The sequence below is a fragment of the Ursus americanus genome, chromosome 2, assembly GCF_024610735.1.
Source record: "Ursus americanus isolate L20-20 chromosome 2, mUrsAme1.1.p, whole genome shotgun sequence".
NCBI classification, from domain to species: domain Eukaryota; kingdom Metazoa; phylum Chordata; class Mammalia; order Carnivora; family Ursidae; genus Ursus; species Ursus americanus.
Window position 1 is genome coordinate 39,506,730 of NC_142128.1, and position 16,143 is coordinate 39,522,872.

Consider the following 16,143-nt stretch of genomic DNA (forward strand, 5'->3'; position numbering starts at 1 on the left):
GGCCGTGAGCCTGGCCCTGCGTGGCCTTGGAAACACTGTCGGGATCTGCTTCTATCTGTGTGGGGAAGGCCTGAGTGCCTGACTCCAAGCTATCCCCTGGAGGCTGAATTCAACTCCCCATCGGACAAGTCCACCCCCCTGCGTGTCCGGGAGACCTTCCTACTGGGACAAGTAAATCGAGTTGGGACAATGGGACCTGGCTTCAGGCCGCAGTCCCGGGGCAATTCTAGGCAGATGCCACACGTGGGCCAGGACAGGTGGTGGCACTGGGGCCGCCTGGCCCTTTAAGAGAGCCACTTAGGGAGGGCACCTGTTGCCCAGCAACAGGAGGGCTTGTGTGTACCTGTCGCTGGGAAACCAGAAGTGCCCTGCTGGGCACAGAGTGGCCCGGAGCTGCCCTGCTGACTGTCCCTCCCTCGAAGGGGAGCGGGCGTGGCTGGCACCATGGCACAGACAGACGTGCTCCTGACCAAGCAGCCTGCCCCACAGACGGTGCCGGCCTGCGAGATGCCCCGGAAGGTGTATGATGTGGCCCGGAACACGGGCGCCTACACGTCCTCGGGCCTGGCCACTGCAGGCTTCCACTCGGCCAAGTACCTGGTGGACGAGTGGTTCCAAAACTGCTATGCCCGCTACCACCGAGCCTTTGCCGACCGCGACCAGTCGGAGCGGCAGCGCCACGAGAGCCAGCAGCTGGCGGCCGAGACGGAGGCGCTGGCATGGCGCACGCAGGAGGACTCCACCAGGAAGGTGGGTGCGCGGCTGCAGGACATGCATGGCTGGAAGTCGGAGCTGCAGCACGAGGTGAGCGAGCTGGACGCTGAGACCGACCTGCTGCTGGCCCAGAAGCAGCGGCTGGAGCGTGCCCTGGATGCCACCGCCGTGCCCTTCTCCATCGCCACCGACAACCTGCAGTGCCGCGAGCGCCGCCAGCACCCCGACCTCGTCCGCGACCACGTGGAGATGGAGCTGCTGAAGGTGTGCTGCCCCTTCCGCTCCCAGAGAACTGCGGGCCCGGCTGCCCTCACCCTTCTCCAGGGAGCGTGGCCTGCACAGGGCCGAGGGTGGCGGGTTCGCACGTGGGTCCCCACGACATGGGCAGATGCTGGGTGGGCGCACGCGGGCTCAGGAAGCCCGTGCCCCTCTGTACACACAGGAAAACGCAGAGCATGTAACCCTTCACACATGCAGACATGTGTGGAGCACACGCCTAGGTCCACACCCAAGCACAGAGATGCTGGCTCTGTATGTAGGTTGGGGACTAACAAGGTGCTGGGCGGTGGGGTCAGGGCTCAGGCCATCCAGGATGGAGGTGCCATCCCTGACCCCAGAAGGGTGCCTAGTCTGACCTTCCCAGAGCCTGGTCCTCATAGTGGACACTGCGTGAGGCCCAGCTCCTTGCGAGGTGGGCCCCAGCTTGGACCTGCTGAGGTAGGGGCAACATGGTCTGGGGGCAGGTCCCGGTGTACGGGTTTGAACAGGTATGGGGGCTGGAGCTGGACCTCACATCAGCTCACCCTAATCCCATGTCTAGGGTGCCCCCCTCCCCCATTATGGCTCATCCTGGGGTGAGGGTGACAGAATTCACACCTGGACATGTGTTGGGGACATCTGCCTGAGGATGGGACACTCAGAGGCCACTGAGGCAGGGAGGGGTCTGGCCAGGTCCATCCACAAGCCCTGATGCCCATCCACACATACCCCAAGGATGGGGAGGGGCCTGAGCTGAGCCCTGTGAGAGGCTTCTTGAGGTCTGGGATGCAGGCAGGGCCGGGGTCCTGGGTCCCTTGGGTCCTGGCACCTGCTGGGCAGCCCTTCAGGTCACCCTAGGTCATGCAAATTAAGCCTGACCCTGAGTTCTTGAAGGCCTAGCACACCATAACTCCCCTCCCTGATGCCTGTGCTGGAAATCCAGGCCCAGCCCAGCATTCAGGTGTGGAGGGGGCGGTGGATGGAGGCCACCTTCAAAGCACAAGGAGCCTTCCCCTCAGTGGGACCTGTCCTTGGAGCAGCCCCACAAGGATCAGGGTGTTGCACAGGCCCGTCCTCTGCTCCAGGCAGCTCTCAGAGCCTGAGGGCTTCACCTGTGAACTGCAGGCTGTGGGCATTCCTGGGAGATGCAGGGCCCTGCACGCTCCAAGCTCAGTCCAGAACTTTGAGCCCCTCCCCTCTCCTAGCCCCAACCCCCTCCTTGGTCCCCTACCACCTCACCCCACACTCAGCTGTTCGACAACCTCCCAGGTCTCTGGCTGCAACCCCCCTGCCCTGAGCCAAGAAACTCCGCCCCCCCCCAATGTGAAAACACTAACAATGGTCCAGGGACAGGGAGACAGACCCATGGGACAGACCCTGACATACGTGGGTTTAGAGCCAGACGGAGGTGAAAATCCAAATGGGAGCAGGAGGGCTGTTTGTGCACAGAAAACAGAGCCATGGTAGTCGCAGAAAGACACACAGGGTCCCCCTTGAAAGCTCAGTGGAGGAGAGAGGGCCTCCCTGAGCCCAAGGCCCTAAGGAGCAGGCCGGGAGGGCACCTGGTTCCCAGGGGTCAGGGGCCCAGGAGGTTGTTGGCCACCAGTGCCCAGGGCAGGCTGCAGGGATGGCCCCTAGAGCCCAGGGGCTGCCCGGTGGGTGCCAGACGAGTGGGGGCTGCCTCTGATGACGGTCCCAGCAGCCGGTAGAAACCCCCAGGAAGAAAACCCGCACTCCGCTACACCAAACAGAATGTTCAAAAGCCCAGAACAAACCCAATGAGAAAGAGCTGGGCTCATCCCTTGTTTTCCAGGGAAGAGACTGGGGGTCAACAAGCTGGCTGTCTGGCCCGCGATTACCCAGCCAGGGGTCAGGTGTTGGCCTGAGCATTTAAGGGGCTGACCATGGGCCCACAGCAGCCTGGCCATCCTCAGATCCTCACCAGGGAGTGGGGTCTTCTCCCCCAGGAGACCGAGCTTATCCGGAACATTCAGGAGCTCCTAAAAAGGACCATAATGCAGGCCGTGAACCAGATCCGGTGGGTCTCTGTGGTCCCACGCCCTCCCCTGTCTCCTCACCCCTTGGGCTGGCTCTGGGCAGGAAGTTGGGGTGAGCAGGCCCGGAGTCTCAGAGAGGTGGGGGCTTATCCCAGGTCTCAGGCAGGAGTACAGGGCAAGTAGGGGCAACTGCCGGGGGTGGCAGACCCCTGCATGGCCTGGGTGCCTGGATGTCCAGAACCCAGGCCAGCTTTCCAGGGCAGGGAGCAGCGGCTCCTGGACACTGTTGGCCAGGCAGAGCCTGGGTGGCCCGAGGACCCCCATACTGGGCAGAAGAGGTGGCCTGGTTCTCAGTGAAGAATGGGGGGTGTGCTTGCTCCTGGGGGTGGCACCCAGTGCCTCCCCCACCCCACAAACGCAGACCCTGCCCACCCTAGGCTGAACCGTGAGCACAAGGAAACGTGTGAGATGGACTGGTCTGACAAGGTGGAGGCCTACAACATCGACCAGACCTGCGCCCACTACCACAACCAGAGCACCGAGGTGCAGTTCTACCCGCACTCGGCCAAGTTGGAGGAGAGGTGGGCCACCTCAGCCCCAGCCCCTCCCAGGGACCCTCCTCCAAACACCTGTCTCCAGCACCTGCACCTGTGCTCCTGCGCCCTCTGCTGGGGACCCTCCCCCAGACCCCCGGCCCCCTAGGCTGGGCCTGCAGCGAGCAGGACCCCTGCGCAAGTACTCAGCGCCACACGGTTCCCCAGGGGCTTGGGGCCTGCGGAGGGAGGCAGGACCTGGGGGCTTCCCTGCAGCTCCTCGGGCGGCTGGCAGGGGGCGCGCAGCCACCACACAACGCAGCGCAGCCTGGGGGGCGCACGGGGCGCTGGGGGCGCGAGGGGGCAAAGGGACGCCGGGTCCAGCGTGTGCGGAGGCCGCGCGGCCGCGCTGGGGGTGGTGATTTGTGCTGGGGCGCGGGGAGCGCGGGAGCGCCTGTGGGCCGGAGCCGTTGGCAAGTGCCCCCACCGACGGCGGCGCCAACCCGTCCCCGCCCGCAGCGCCTCCACGCCGGAGACGTGGGCCCGGTTCACGCAGGAAAACCTGTACCGCGCGGAGCGCGAGCGCCTGGCCTCGGTCAACCTGCGGGTGCTCATCGACTGCATCCTGCGGGACACCGCCGAGGACCTGCGGCTGCAGTGCGACGCTGTGAACCTGGTCTTCGGGCGCCGCTGTGAGGAGCTGGAGGACGCGTGCCAGAAGCTGGAGAACCACCTGCACAAGGTGACGCCTCACCCCGCGCCCAGGCCACGCCCACCTGCGCTGGCCACGCCCCACCCACACCGAGCCCGGACACCGCCCCCGCCTCACTCAAACCCCGCCCGCGCCCGCGCCCAGGCATCGCCCCACCAGGTCCCTCCCCCAAACTAGGCCCCGCCCCCTGGCCCCGCCCAGGCCCGGCCCCGCCCAGGCCAGCACCGGAGCTGACCACCTGTAACTACAGAGCCACCAAGCTCCTTGTGGGCAGCCCCGCCTCTGGCTTGGTCACAACGTGGCCTCATCCCGACCCCTCCTCTGTCCCGTCCATCCTGAGGGACCCCAGGCTCAAGGCACCCACTCCTCCGCGGGCCCTCACTAAACCAATAAAAAACCAGGTGACCCTGGGGTGGCTGTCAGGCATGAGTAAGGGGGAAGGTGGCAGGAGATGGCCGGGCCTGGCAGGGCTCTGACCCGGGCTCTCAAGGTGCCCTTTGCTGCTGCCATGTCTCTGGTTCTTCACCAGGGTCGGGGGCCTGGGTGACCTGTGGGACCCGGGGGGTGGGTCGCTCAGGCCAGAGATGCAGGACAGCAGGCTTTGCTGTCCCACCCCCGCCCTCTGGGTGCCCTTGGCAGGGCCGAGGTGGCTGCACACATCTTCCTGCCTCCATACGTCCCGGAGAGTCCGTGGACAGTCCTGGGGAGGAGGAGGGTGGGGTGGGACCACGCGGGCACCCCAGGGACTGTCCTGTGTGCAGACGCTGCGGGAGATCACAGACCAGGAGCACAACGTTGCGGCCCTGAAGGAGGCCATTAAGGACAAGGAGGCGCCCCTGAAGGTGGCTCAGACCCGTCTGTACAACCGCTCACACAGGCCCAATGTGGAGCTGTGCCGGGACGCCGCCCAGTTCAGGTGCCCACCGTGGCTGTGACCCGGGGCAGGCCTGAGCGGGACAGCGCACCACCCACCCTCTGTGCCTGTCCCCTGCCCCAGCCGGGCCTCCCTTGGCCTCTGGGCCCCAGGAACACCGCTGCCTGCAGGCCTGTCTCGGAGACGCACGGGCTCACACACGCAGGTGTCCCCACACCCCACCCCCACCCAGCACGACTAGACACGGATGTGCCTTTTGCAGCGCTGAGTGTCAGGGACAGCGTAGCACTTCCTGCTTCATCCCCTGCTGCACAATCTTCCCGGCAAGGAATCTCGGGGTCTGAGAGGTTGAGCCCCGAGGCCCCCGAGGCCCCCGGCCACCCTGCCCACGCTGCACCATCTAGACCCCTGATGGCACGAGTGGCCCCTGGCCCTGGCTCAAAGCCTAGGCGGGATCGTGTCTTTAGTGTTTCTGACTCATCGAGTACCAGCTTCCCTTGTCAATGGAATACCCCTGCCTGGCATTCCTCCTTCCCTGCCCGCAACACAGCTGGGGACTGGGGCCTTGTGCGGGGCCAGGGGTCCAGGCCCCAGGAATAGAGGGAACCGGGACCTCAGCGCCGTGCTGGCATTGCGTGTAACTGCTGCACAGTGTCACTGAGCACGGCCCTACAGAGCCCTGCCCACGCAGGCTTTCCCTTCTGGCCGGGGGCAGGGCCGGGGCAGCCAGGAGAAGTCCCAGCTCGGGCCCAGTGCAGTGGCCCTGCAGAGCTGCGGTCTGAGGGCATGCCCTCCCACAGGCTGTAGGGAGCATCCTGGCCCAGCCCACTCCACGTGGTGGCCAGGTTTCCCTTTGGGACTTTTGGGTCTTCTTATGGCCCAGCAGCTTGGCCTGGACCCCTCACCAGGGCTCCCGGGCCTTGCCCGTCCCAGCCTGGAGCCCCAGCTCACACCTGCCTCCCCCTGCCCCACAGGCTGGTGAGCGAGGTGGAGGAGCTCAACATGTCCCTTGCAGCACTGAAGGAGAAGCTTCTAGAAGCAGAGCAGTCGCTGTGCAACCTGGAGGACACGCGCATGGACCTGGAGAAGGACCTGGCCGTCAAGACCAACAGCCTCTTCATCGACCGCCAGAAGTGCATGACCCACCGTGCCCGCTACCCCACCATCCTCCAGCTGGCCGGCTACCAGTGACGGGGGCTGGCACCACGGCAGGTGCCTCTGTGGCCTGGCTGGACATGGGGCAGGCCCTGTCCCCCCATCCCTCAAATAAAGAGCATGTTAGCTTTCTACTTGTTGACGTGGTTCTGGGGGGAGTCCAGACGCTGCAGCCCGGGCAGGTGGGCTTTACCTACGGAGCCCCTGTCCAGGCCGATAGGAGGCGGGGGCTCAGAGCCTTTGCCCGGGCAGTTCCTGCTGCCTGGGGCAGCCCCGGTTACCACCTGGAGGGTATGTAGAGGCCCCCGCATGGCTGACCGTGGACCAGTGGCCTGCCCCCCCCCCAGGCAGCTCTGAGTCTGCAGAGATGGGCAGAGATGGCAGAGGGCCCACCTGAGCTGCCTGCAGGACCATGCAGAGGAAGCGTCCTCTCCTGCCATCACAGAAGCCACAGCACTCATCACCCCAGCAATGACCAAAGCCCCAGCCTTTTCTTCCCTGTGCCCTGGACACTGTCCCCGTGCAGCTGGCCGGCTCTGCCCCGAGGGACTGGGCCTGGGATTGGGAGCATCCACACAGTGCCCCAAAGCTCCCGCAGGGCACCAGGCAGGGCCTGGGACAGTGACCATGCAGAAGATGCACGGGGCCTCTCCCTGCCACCTCCACCTGGCACTGGGTGGGCACCCAGGGTGACAGATGCCTGGGGACCCTGAGCCCGGGGGGGGCCTCCACTCCCAGCCACCTTGGTCAGCTTGGGTAGCCAGTGTCCTGTCCAGCCTCTCCTTGACCAGTGGGTGAGTCAGGCTGGGGTATGGTGGGTAGAGGGCTCCCAGCGGCCATCTGGCCACGCACCATCCCTCGCCCTGTGTCCAAGTCTCTGTGTCAGGGCTCCGTGCAAGGAGGCCCCTGCCACTGTGCCCAGCCCACCTTGGACAGACAGCTCCCGTCGCTGTCTGCCCGCCCAGGGCGGCTCATCAACAGAACTCAGGGGAGTGTCCTTCCAGCTGCTGGGAGCTGGTAACTCCCTCTGTGTGCACATGGGCCACTCAGCCCCATCATCGCCAGCACCAGAGGCAGCGTCCCCCTGCGCTGAGGGCCTTCTCGTCTAGCCCCCTGCCCCCTGTGGCAGCTGCTGGGCACCAAGGGGGCAAGGTGGGGGCTGAGCACAGCTCATTATCTCTCAGATGGGCTGGTGGCCCCAGGCTGGGGGGCATGGCACAGGCCCCGGGGCTGCCGGCTGGGCGCTCATTGTCTGTGGCTGTCCCACGGCTGCTGGTGAGCTAGAAAGTTTGTCCCTTGTAGAGACAAACCACCAGCCCGTGGAGTCTGGCCAGGCTCATGGGGAAGGTGAGGCCATGACGCAGGCATGGGCGTCTCCAGCAGCCCTGAGACCTTGACCCTGCTGGGCTCCACGGTGGCACAGCTGTGCGCCCGGGGCCCTGAGGCCACCGGGGTCCTGGGGAGAGGGAGCAGGGTCGCTTCAGGCCACCAGAGCAGTAGGCAGGGTGCCGTCCACCCTGGGCCCACACTACAGTCTCCGTCTGGGGAGGGGATCCCAGGGAGCTGGGGCAGCTCTTGGCCTGAGGGGTGGGCTGGGGTGGGGCGAGTGTGGTGGGGTGGGGGGAGGAGAATGTTCCAGGGGCTGCAGTGTCGCCCCACCCCGCTCCCCCTGCAAGCCCCCTGATGCCCAGAGCTGCCCCACACATCTGGGTTGCCCTTGGCTTCCTAGGGTTTCCCTGTCTGTGGAACAGTCACCCTTGCAGTGAGTGAGTGACCCCCCCCACAGGATGCCCAGCTCCAGAGTCCGCGTCCATCCCTCCCAGGACCCCCTGCGCAGCCCCCTTTAGTGAAGTCTGTGGTAACAGGCACTTGGCCTACTCCCCGACCCCCATGCTAGGGCTGCTGCTGCCTTGGGGGGCGTGGGGGCATCTGGTCCCCTGGTCCAGGGTCAAGTCACAGGTCAGTGTGGCCTTCCTGGGCTGAGCGGGCTGGAGGCAGCGAGGGAGCCCAGGCCTCCTGTGGGCGACGCAGTGGCCCTCTGTGGGCCGCTGACCCGTGGGGCCGTGACGCTCGGCCACGCTCCCGTCGTCACGGAGATGTCAGGCGGTGTGTCTAAGGAAGGCTATTTCTGTCCAGGTCCTCCCGCCACCTGCTGAGTCACCCTCGGCCCTTGCTGACCACCTGCACCCAAGGGAACACACTGCACCGGGGCCCAGCCAGACCCCAGGGAGCCTAGGGTGCCTTCCAGGCCCTTCAGCCCACACCTGCCCCCCTCGAGGGGGCGCCCCCACGTACAGGGCCAATTACCTCGCTGTCCCCTCCCCCAGGGGAAGTACAGTGACCACACATCCTGGGGGGCAGCTCTGCTTGCGGGTGTCAGGGGAGGCGCAGGAGGAGGGATGCGGGGGCCCAGCAGCGTGGCCAGAGCCTGCCAAGACCCCCAGCGGTTGAGCTCTTCCTGCTTCCCTCCACCACAGGGCATGCCCCCGGCCACTCTGAGCCCATCGATGTCCACTTTACAGCTGGGGAAACTGAGGCTCGGACGTTAGGAGCAGCAGAGCTTGGGCCTCTGCTCCTCTCTTCATGCCCTGGAGGCCAGAGTGGTGCTGCCAGGGAGGACCCCCCGACCTGCCCTGGGCCCACCGGCTCCCACAGGGACGCGGTGCTGGGAAGCAGAAGCCACTGCACGCGCTGCCCGGAGCAGCTCCCGCGAAGCTGCCTGGTCTCAGAGCCAAGCCCACGCCCAGCACACGCTGACGAGGTGTGGGGACCCGCCGGGCCTGTGAGTCAGGGCATAGGGCCTCGGGCTTCACCCCTGCTCCACCTGCAGACGGGGGTGAAGACAGCTGCCCCCAAGGGGGCCTCCAGGCCCTGCTGCAGTGTGAGCTGTCAGCTCCAGGACCTGGCTCCAGCTACCGCAGCCCCCGCCCACGGCTCTCACCCCTCCTGCCCCTCAGCCTGGCCAGGGAAGCCCCCACAGGCGAGACCGCTCCTGCCTCCCGGCCCCTCCGTCCTTGACCCTCCCTGCTCATCCATCCTCCCCCACAGGCTGCTGGCTTGGGTGGGGGGATGCTTACCAGGGTATCACCTGTCCCCACATCCAGAGGCCAAAGTGCTGGGCCTGTCCCTGGGCCCAGCGTCCAGCTGTCCAGACCCAGAGCGGAGACGAGGCCAGGCCCTGGTGTGGGCTGGGCTTCCAGCTCTCAGCAGGCTCAGTCCCTTCCTGCACTGCCAGGGGCGGCGGGGGTGGGGTGGGTGCAGGCGGCGGCTCACAGGGTCCACCCTGTATCTTCCAAAAGGTGGGGCTAAGGCCAAGGATCCCTCACCGGGGGTCACAGCACATCTGCTCTGCCGGACATGGAACCCTGGGATAGCACAGCGGGGATGGGGCTGACACTGCTCTGCCCAGCCAGAGATGGGAGGGTGTCCCTGTCACCGAGTTGGCCTGCCACAGGCATGGTGGCCCCGGTCTGTGCCCCCCCATGTTGGCCTCCGGCCCCCCACCAGATTGCGCCCAGTCTCAGCTCTGGCCTGACTCTCTGCCAAGTGTCTGCACCCCAGACGGAAAATGATGGCCAGCCCACAGAGCTTCCCCAGCTCACCCGCCCCAGACAGGGCCCCAGACAGGCCCCAGACCATGCCATGGCACAGGCGCTGGCCGGAGGACCTGGGGCCCCCGTGGCAGGGCCACGCAGCCCCTGCGGCACTTGGCGGGCGGAGGGCAGGCTGGGTGGCGGACAGCAAGGCCCTGTGCGCTGCCGGCCCAGGAGTTCTGAAGCTGGCCCGAGGCTTGTTGGTCTTGGATGGTCCGGGGGAAGGCGCGGGCGCCTGGGGTGAGCATGAAAGGGCTCTTTCACGGGCCTTCAGGGCAGTGACACCGGACTCAGCCAGGCAGGCAGCGGCACCCGACTGCGCAATGGTAATGGGGGGCGTGGGGGTGGGTAGGGGGTCCTCACAGGCACCCCGGGCAGGCTGGGTTTAGAGGGGGTCATCTGTACTCCTCTCCAGACCTCAGAAGGAGGGAGGCTCCAGCCCAGACCGTCTGCTGGGCAGGCCTGGGGGGCCATGATGCCGGAGACCCCAGGCATAGGCCTGCCTGTGGAGTGGGATCCCCTGGAGGGTCCTGCCAGGTCCCCCCACAGGAAGAATCCAGGAGGGGCTTGCAGCGTCCAGCACAGCCAGGAGGGCGGGTCAGGGTCTGCTGGACTCTGGGGGTAAGGTGGTAAACAGAAGGGGTCCCCCCTCCAGGAAAGCTCAGCCTGAGAGTGGGTCGCACTCCCGCCGTGCAAGAGGAAGAAACTCATCCTGGGCTGCAGTCCCTGAGGGCTTCCTGGAGGAAGGTCCTGTGTCTTTCTCAGCAGGGTTGCACGCCAGGGAAGAGTGAGGACCCCAGCCTCACACGCCTGCCCTTACAGGAGATCTGTCCTGGCTGAGCCTCCCGGAGGTGGCCAGGGAAAGCATGGACGGGCCAGGTGTCAGACAGGGTCTCCTGGGAGAGGGGAGGCAGAGGCAAGAGGCCCAGGCCTGGTGGGGATTAAAGACCATATTTTCCACCCTGGGGAGCCTCCACAAGTTGCTTTCCCTCCCCTAGCAGCTCAGGATGTGGGTACCACCCTCTGCCCAGCCAGGCAGCCCAGGAGAAGCTGCCCGGTGAAGGGCGCCACCCAACCTGGGCCCAGAGCCCAGCCTCCCGGCGCTGGGGCACTGCCCTTCCCTGAGGCAGCCCGGCTGCCTCTCCCCAAGGGCTCCACCGGCCACTGGTGGGTGGGGACCTTAGGGAACGGAATCAGAGCCCATCGCCCCATGACAGTGCCCCGTGGACTGCCAGGTGCGGGGTCCCCAGCTGTGGGGGCTGCAGGCTGTTAGGGTACTGGCTACAGCCCAGAGCCGTGGCCCTAGGGAGGGGTGGGGAGGCCACACAGAGCAGCCCCTGGGAGCGAGCCTGGAAACACCAGCTGGGACAGCGTGCGGCTGCCCGGGTCACCTCTGCTGGGGCTCCAGAGGGGCAGGCGTGAGCTGTCCCCCGTGCGGGCCCCTGTAGTGCTGCGTTGAGGAGGCCATGTCCAGGTCCAGGCGAAAGTGTGCAGGGATCTGTTAGTGATGTCTGTCGGGGCTGGGGCTGAGGATCCAGGAGGGGCCCACAGAGGCCCCACCCCCAGACAGGTCCCTGGCCTTGTGTGCCAACTCCCCCAGACAAGGGGGCACAGCCCAGACAGCTGTGGGGCTTGGGGCTCAGCGGGGCCTCTCCTCAGACGCCGCCCCCCTCTGGTCCCCCACCAGGCTCTGGCGAGGATGGCAGCCTCCGGCCTCCTGCTCCTTCTGGGGCTGCCTGTAGGGGCCTGGCCCGGCCTGGGGCTGCCCCGACGGCCCTGCGTGCAGTGCTGCCGCGCCGCCTGGCCCCCCGCCGCCCCTGGCCCCTATGCCCCCTGGAGCGCTGGGGAGCCGGGGGTGCCGCTGCCCCACGTGCGGCCCACCATCGACATGTCCATCCTCAAAGGTGAGTGTCTGTGGAGAGGCAGCCCCACCCCACCCGTTCCCACAGGGACACCCTGCACTGAGGGGGCAGGGAAGGGGGCCGGAGAGCCCTGACCTGGGCACCTGGGCCCCCGTGGGTGGCACACTGGTCACCTGCCTCTGGTGGCCTGGGCAGGGGGCTGGGGCAGAAGGCGGCCCGAGGCCCCACCCGCCCCGCAGCAGCCCCCCAGGCCTAGTCTTCAGGGGAGGCTGGAGGGAGGCCCGGGATCCCCGTGGATGAAAGTGAGCTCCAGGAGCCCTCGCCTGGGGGGGCTGGTTGGTAGCTGCACTCGACTGGGCTTGCCAACTTCCCAGCCTCTCGTCCTGCACAGCCCAGGGCAGACCCATCCTCTGCAGCTCTCCACCGTCCCCACACCGCAAGCCGCTCAGGCCCCAGAACAGACATGGCCTTGGGGCGTGGCTTCTGCTGGCCCCATGTGACTGGACCCCACGCCCTGACCCGTGGCTCCCACTTGCCCCCCTGCAGGTGAGAAGGGTGAACTGGGCCTCAGAGGTCTCTCTGGCAGGAACGGGAAGGAGGGCCCACTGGGCGCCCGTGGCCTCTGGGGCCACAAGGGCCAGAAGGGGCAGGCGGGGCCGCCGGGCCCCCTGTGTCAGCGCGCCTATGCGGCCTTCTCGGTGGGCCGGCGGGAGGGCCTGCACAGTGCCGATGGCTTCCAGGCTGTGCCCTTCGACACGGAGCTGGTGAACCCGGATGGGGCCTTCCACCTGGCGTCCGGCCGCTTCCTGTGCGCCGTGCCTGGCGTCTACTTCCTGAACCTCAACGTGCACACCTGGAACTACAAGGAGACCTACCTGCACATCATGTGGAACGGGCGGGCCACGGCCGTGCTGTACGCGCAGCCCGGTGAGCGCAGCATCATGCAGACCCAGAGCCTGCTGCTGCCCCTGGCCACTGGCGACACCGTCTGGGTGCGCATGTTCCAGCGGGACCGCGACAATGCCATCTACGGCGAGCATGGCGACCTCTCCATCACCTTCAATGGCCACCTGGTCAAGCCGGCCGCAGAGCTCTAGCCCCCACAAAGCCCAGCCCTCACGGCGCGCCTTCCCCAGACACCGCCCAGTGCGACCTCACCCTGGAAGCTGAGGGGCCGTGCCAGCTCAGCCGGCAGTGTTTGAGCACCAACTGTGTGCAGTGACGGAGCGCCAGCTGCATGCAGGCACTGAGCAGAACGCCAGGGACACGGCCAGAGCAAGAGGACTTGGGGCCATCCCGGTGGGGGTGGACACAGACAGGGCGTTCACACCGAGACATCCGGGACGGAGACCTGTGGTGACGGGCACGCAGTGGGCCAGGTGGGCTGCGGCGGGGCGGGCGGGCAGCTCCACGGCCACGGGGTTCGCCCTCGCAGTAGAGCCATCCACTCTGCTTATAAATATCTGATCCAGGCAGCAGGGCGGTGGAGACATTTGCGGAGCTCCTGCTGGCTGGACACCGGGGAGGTGGGCAGGGGCCGTCCTGTAGACACTGCCCGCACAGAGCCGATTCGAGCAAGAAACATGCAGAACCCCAGGGGTGTACGAGGGCGGCCAAAGCCCCGAGACAGGACAGTGTCAGGTGGAGTGGGGGGGAGAGTCTCGTCCTTGGGGTGAACACAGGCCTTCACTCTGTGGGCCAGTTCTTGCAGACTCCCAGCATCCCCTCCTCTGTCTGGATGGCGGAGCAAGATTGCACCTCGATGTGCGCCCAGAGCCCGGGGGAGCCCCAGACACCCCAGTGTCACCACATACTCTGATGTGGCTGAAGTTGGGGCCTGGCGGAAACGGAGCATCGTGCAGGCTGCTTGCCTCCCCCCTGCAGGCAGGGGTGTAGCTGGGGGGTGGCTTGTTCATTCCATAGCAGGGCTCCATCTACCCGCCCCCCCGTTGGAACCATGGGGCTGCCCCCCCCAGGCCACAGGGAGTCTGTTCCTTTCCTGGCTTGTGCCCCCGGCCTGGGCCTTCTGCCCAGCCCCTCCTGTGGCCCCGTCACTGGTGCCTCCTCCCTGGGCCTCCCCTGCATCTCCTCCTGCAGCTGCTCCCTCCTGAGCGAGGGTCCTGGGCAATGAGGCCACGGAGGCCGTGGCAAGAGCAGTGTCTGGCAGCAGCGGAACCCCACAAGCTGGATGAAATCCCAGGCTGTGGCGAGGAGGCTGGAGTGGCAGGCGGGCTGCACTGGGCAGGAAACGTCGGAGCCTTCCAGAGGGAAAGTCCAGAGGCCGACGGCCAGGGCACGGAGGAGGCAGAGGTGGCCTCTGGAAGCCCCAGAGCCCTCTCCCCTGTGGACGCACCAGAAGCAACCTCCTACAGGCCTGGCCTGGGGCCTCATGGGTGCTGCCAGATGTGGGGTTCCCTCGTCCTCATTCACCCCGGGACCCCCAAAGAGCACGCACCTGGTCCTGGCAGACCCCCGGGAAGGTGGTGCTGAGCTTGGGGAAAGGGGTGGTCAACAGAGACCATTCCCAGATACACAGACAGGGGCTCCTCCTGTCCCTGGACAGAGGGCCGTGCCTTTGACAGGTGGAGAAACTGAGGCCCAGCAGGAGTGTATAGAACCCCCAAGTGTGTATGGTGCAGGGAGCTGGCCCTCCTTGGGCTGGGCTGTCCCCCACTATGGCCTCAGACAGAGGAAGAGGGTCTCACTGGGGAGGGGCTGCTGGGACCCCCTTTATCGTCCACACGGGGCCTGTCTGGAGGGGGAGGGCTCCCTGCCAGCAGCCCACCCCGTGGCCAGGTCCTGAAGTCCCTTGTGCAGCGGGCACGCCCCACGGGCACACCATGGGTCCTGCCCCGCGTGTGTCCTGGGGCCCCAGGTATGAGACGCTCACACGTGCAGGTCCTACAGCCCATCCTGGCCCGTGGGGTATCCCATAAGGAAGCTGAGACCCGTGGGCGTGGGTTCCTGTCACTCCGAAGTGCCAGCCCCGGTCCCCGCACTGGGTCCGTGTTCACCCCAAACAGGGCCCTGACCTGGGGAAGTCATTGACTAGGAGGTCAGCACGGGCAGGGCTCTGTACCCCGGGATGCCGAGCATCGGGGGGGCTCAGAAATGACCCCGTCCCCTGGAACACGCCCGCCCAAGCAGGCCCTGCTGGTGTCATGGCAGCCATAGCCCAGGACGTGGGGCGGGGGGCCAGGACGGGGTCACAGGCTGGGGAAGCTGTGGTCCCACTAGATGTAGGAGGGGGCAGGGAGAACTATGGGAAGCAGAGGCCCTGGGCCCCCTGACCCGCGATGCCAAGCTGGGTGGACCCTCAGACTGCATTTTGGCTTTTGGCCTGTGCCCTTTTACGGGTGCAGTAGCAGGTCACAGCCAGGGCGGCAGTAACGGGCAGGGACCTCAGGAGCAGCCCCAGAGCACCGGGGGTGCGGTGGCAGAGAGGGCTCGGCGGTAGGGACCAAGCTGCCCCAATAGGAAAGGGCCCCTGTGAGAGGACTGCCAGGACCCGGCCTCCCCCCACCCTCCTCCCGGAGGCGGGACCCCTAGGCCCCAGCGTGCAGCAGGCCAGGCGGGCCAGAGGGAAGCCTCTGTCTTCCCAGCTTGCTGTGTGGCCTCAGCTCCCACAATCAGCGGCAGGTGGGTGATGAGGGCCTTGGTCAGGCTCCCAGAACAGCCATGGACGAAAGGGGCCCGGGTCCAGGGTGGTCTGCTGACCTGGCGGCCACTCCTAACCTCACGGCGTGAATCCAGCTGTTGACGGAGCCTGGAGAGCAAGGCGCTGGGACAGGGCGTCAGAGCCTCTGGGGATGAGCCCTGCGGCCAGCTGCCGACCCAGGAGGCCAGGGCCGCTCAGGCCATGAAGGCTGGCTGATAGCCCCCAGATGCTGAGGCCACCACGCGCTCTGAGAACCACAGGAGGGGGCATGCTTCAGGGCCCTAGGGGTGGGGGAGGACAGCCAGCCGACACTGCCGGGGGTCTGGGACAAAATGCCAGCATCCCCCCCCCACACACACACCCTCCAAGTTCATTTATTTAAAAAAAAAGGAACGACTGAGACCCAAGCTACAGTCACTACCTGCAATGTGACCAGGCCGAGAGGAGCAGCTGAGTGACCGGGTAGGAGGCCGGGGCTGCCCTGAGCACCTGGGAAGCCAGAGAGGAAACGAGCCGGACTGGAACAGTCAGCGTGAGGCAGCGGCCGTGTGCACGCGGCGTAACCAGGACTGTGCGCGCCATGAGGGGGACGCTGCAGACAGCACGGCCCTGCCACGTGTCCCCGAGGGGGGACTCCAGTCGGGAGCCAGGTACCCTTAGAAGTCTGTCAGTTTAGTGGATTCCAATAAAACAGCCCTTAAAAAAATCTAGTGAAATTCATATAACATAAAATTGACCATTTTAAAGTGAACAATTCAGTGGGATTTAGCACATTCAGAGCAACCAA

At 66.3% G+C, this 16,143-nt stretch overlaps 2 protein-coding genes across 2 annotated transcripts; both read left to right on the forward strand.

The window, feature by feature from the left end:
• The first annotated feature begins 444 nt into the window (after window positions 1-444).
• TEKT4 (tektin 4) lies at window positions 445-6,279 on the forward strand. Its single transcript, XM_045784732.1, has 6 exons — window positions 445-978; window positions 2,940-3,010; window positions 3,407-3,550; window positions 4,022-4,244; window positions 4,976-5,130; window positions 6,063-6,279. Exons 1-6 carry the CDS (start codon window positions 445-447, stop codon window positions 6,277-6,279), a joined length of 1,344 nt encoding a protein of 447 aa, XP_045640688.1.
• Window positions 6,280-11,529: 5,250 nt separating this feature from the next.
• Window positions 11,530-12,946, forward strand: C1QTNF8 (C1q and TNF related 8). Its single transcript, XM_045784779.2, has 2 exons — window positions 11,530-11,740; window positions 12,245-12,946. Exons 1-2 carry the CDS (start codon window positions 11,536-11,538, stop codon window positions 12,793-12,795), a joined length of 756 nt encoding a protein of 251 aa, XP_045640735.1. The 5' UTR covers window positions 11,530-11,535; the 3' UTR covers window positions 12,796-12,946.
• The last annotated feature ends 3,197 nt before the right edge of the window (window positions 12,947-16,143 follow it).

What these genes read in the sequence shown, in the direction of transcription:
- C1QTNF8 (XM_045784779.2), top strand. Translation starts at nt 11,536, where the DNA reads ATGGCAGCCTCCGGCCTCCTGCTCCTTCTGGGGCTGCCTGTAGGGGCC. An exon ending in CGACATGTCCATCCTCAAAG is followed by an intron (nt 11,741 to 12,244) that starts GTGAGTGTCTGT and finishes GCCCCCCTGCAG; the next exon opens with GTGAGAAGGGTGAACTGGGC.
- TEKT4 (XM_045784732.1), top strand. Translation starts at nt 445, where the DNA reads ATGGCACAGACAGACGTGCTCCTGACCAAGCAGCCTGCCCCACAGACG. An exon ending in TGGAGATGGAGCTGCTGAAG is followed by an intron (nt 979 to 2,939) that starts GTGTGCTGCCCC and finishes CTTCTCCCCCAG; the next exon opens with GAGACCGAGCTTATCCGGAA. An exon ending in TCGGCCAAGTTGGAGGAGAG is followed by an intron (nt 3,551 to 4,021) that starts GTGGGCCACCTC and finishes CCCCGCCCGCAG; the next exon opens with CGCCTCCACGCCGGAGACGT.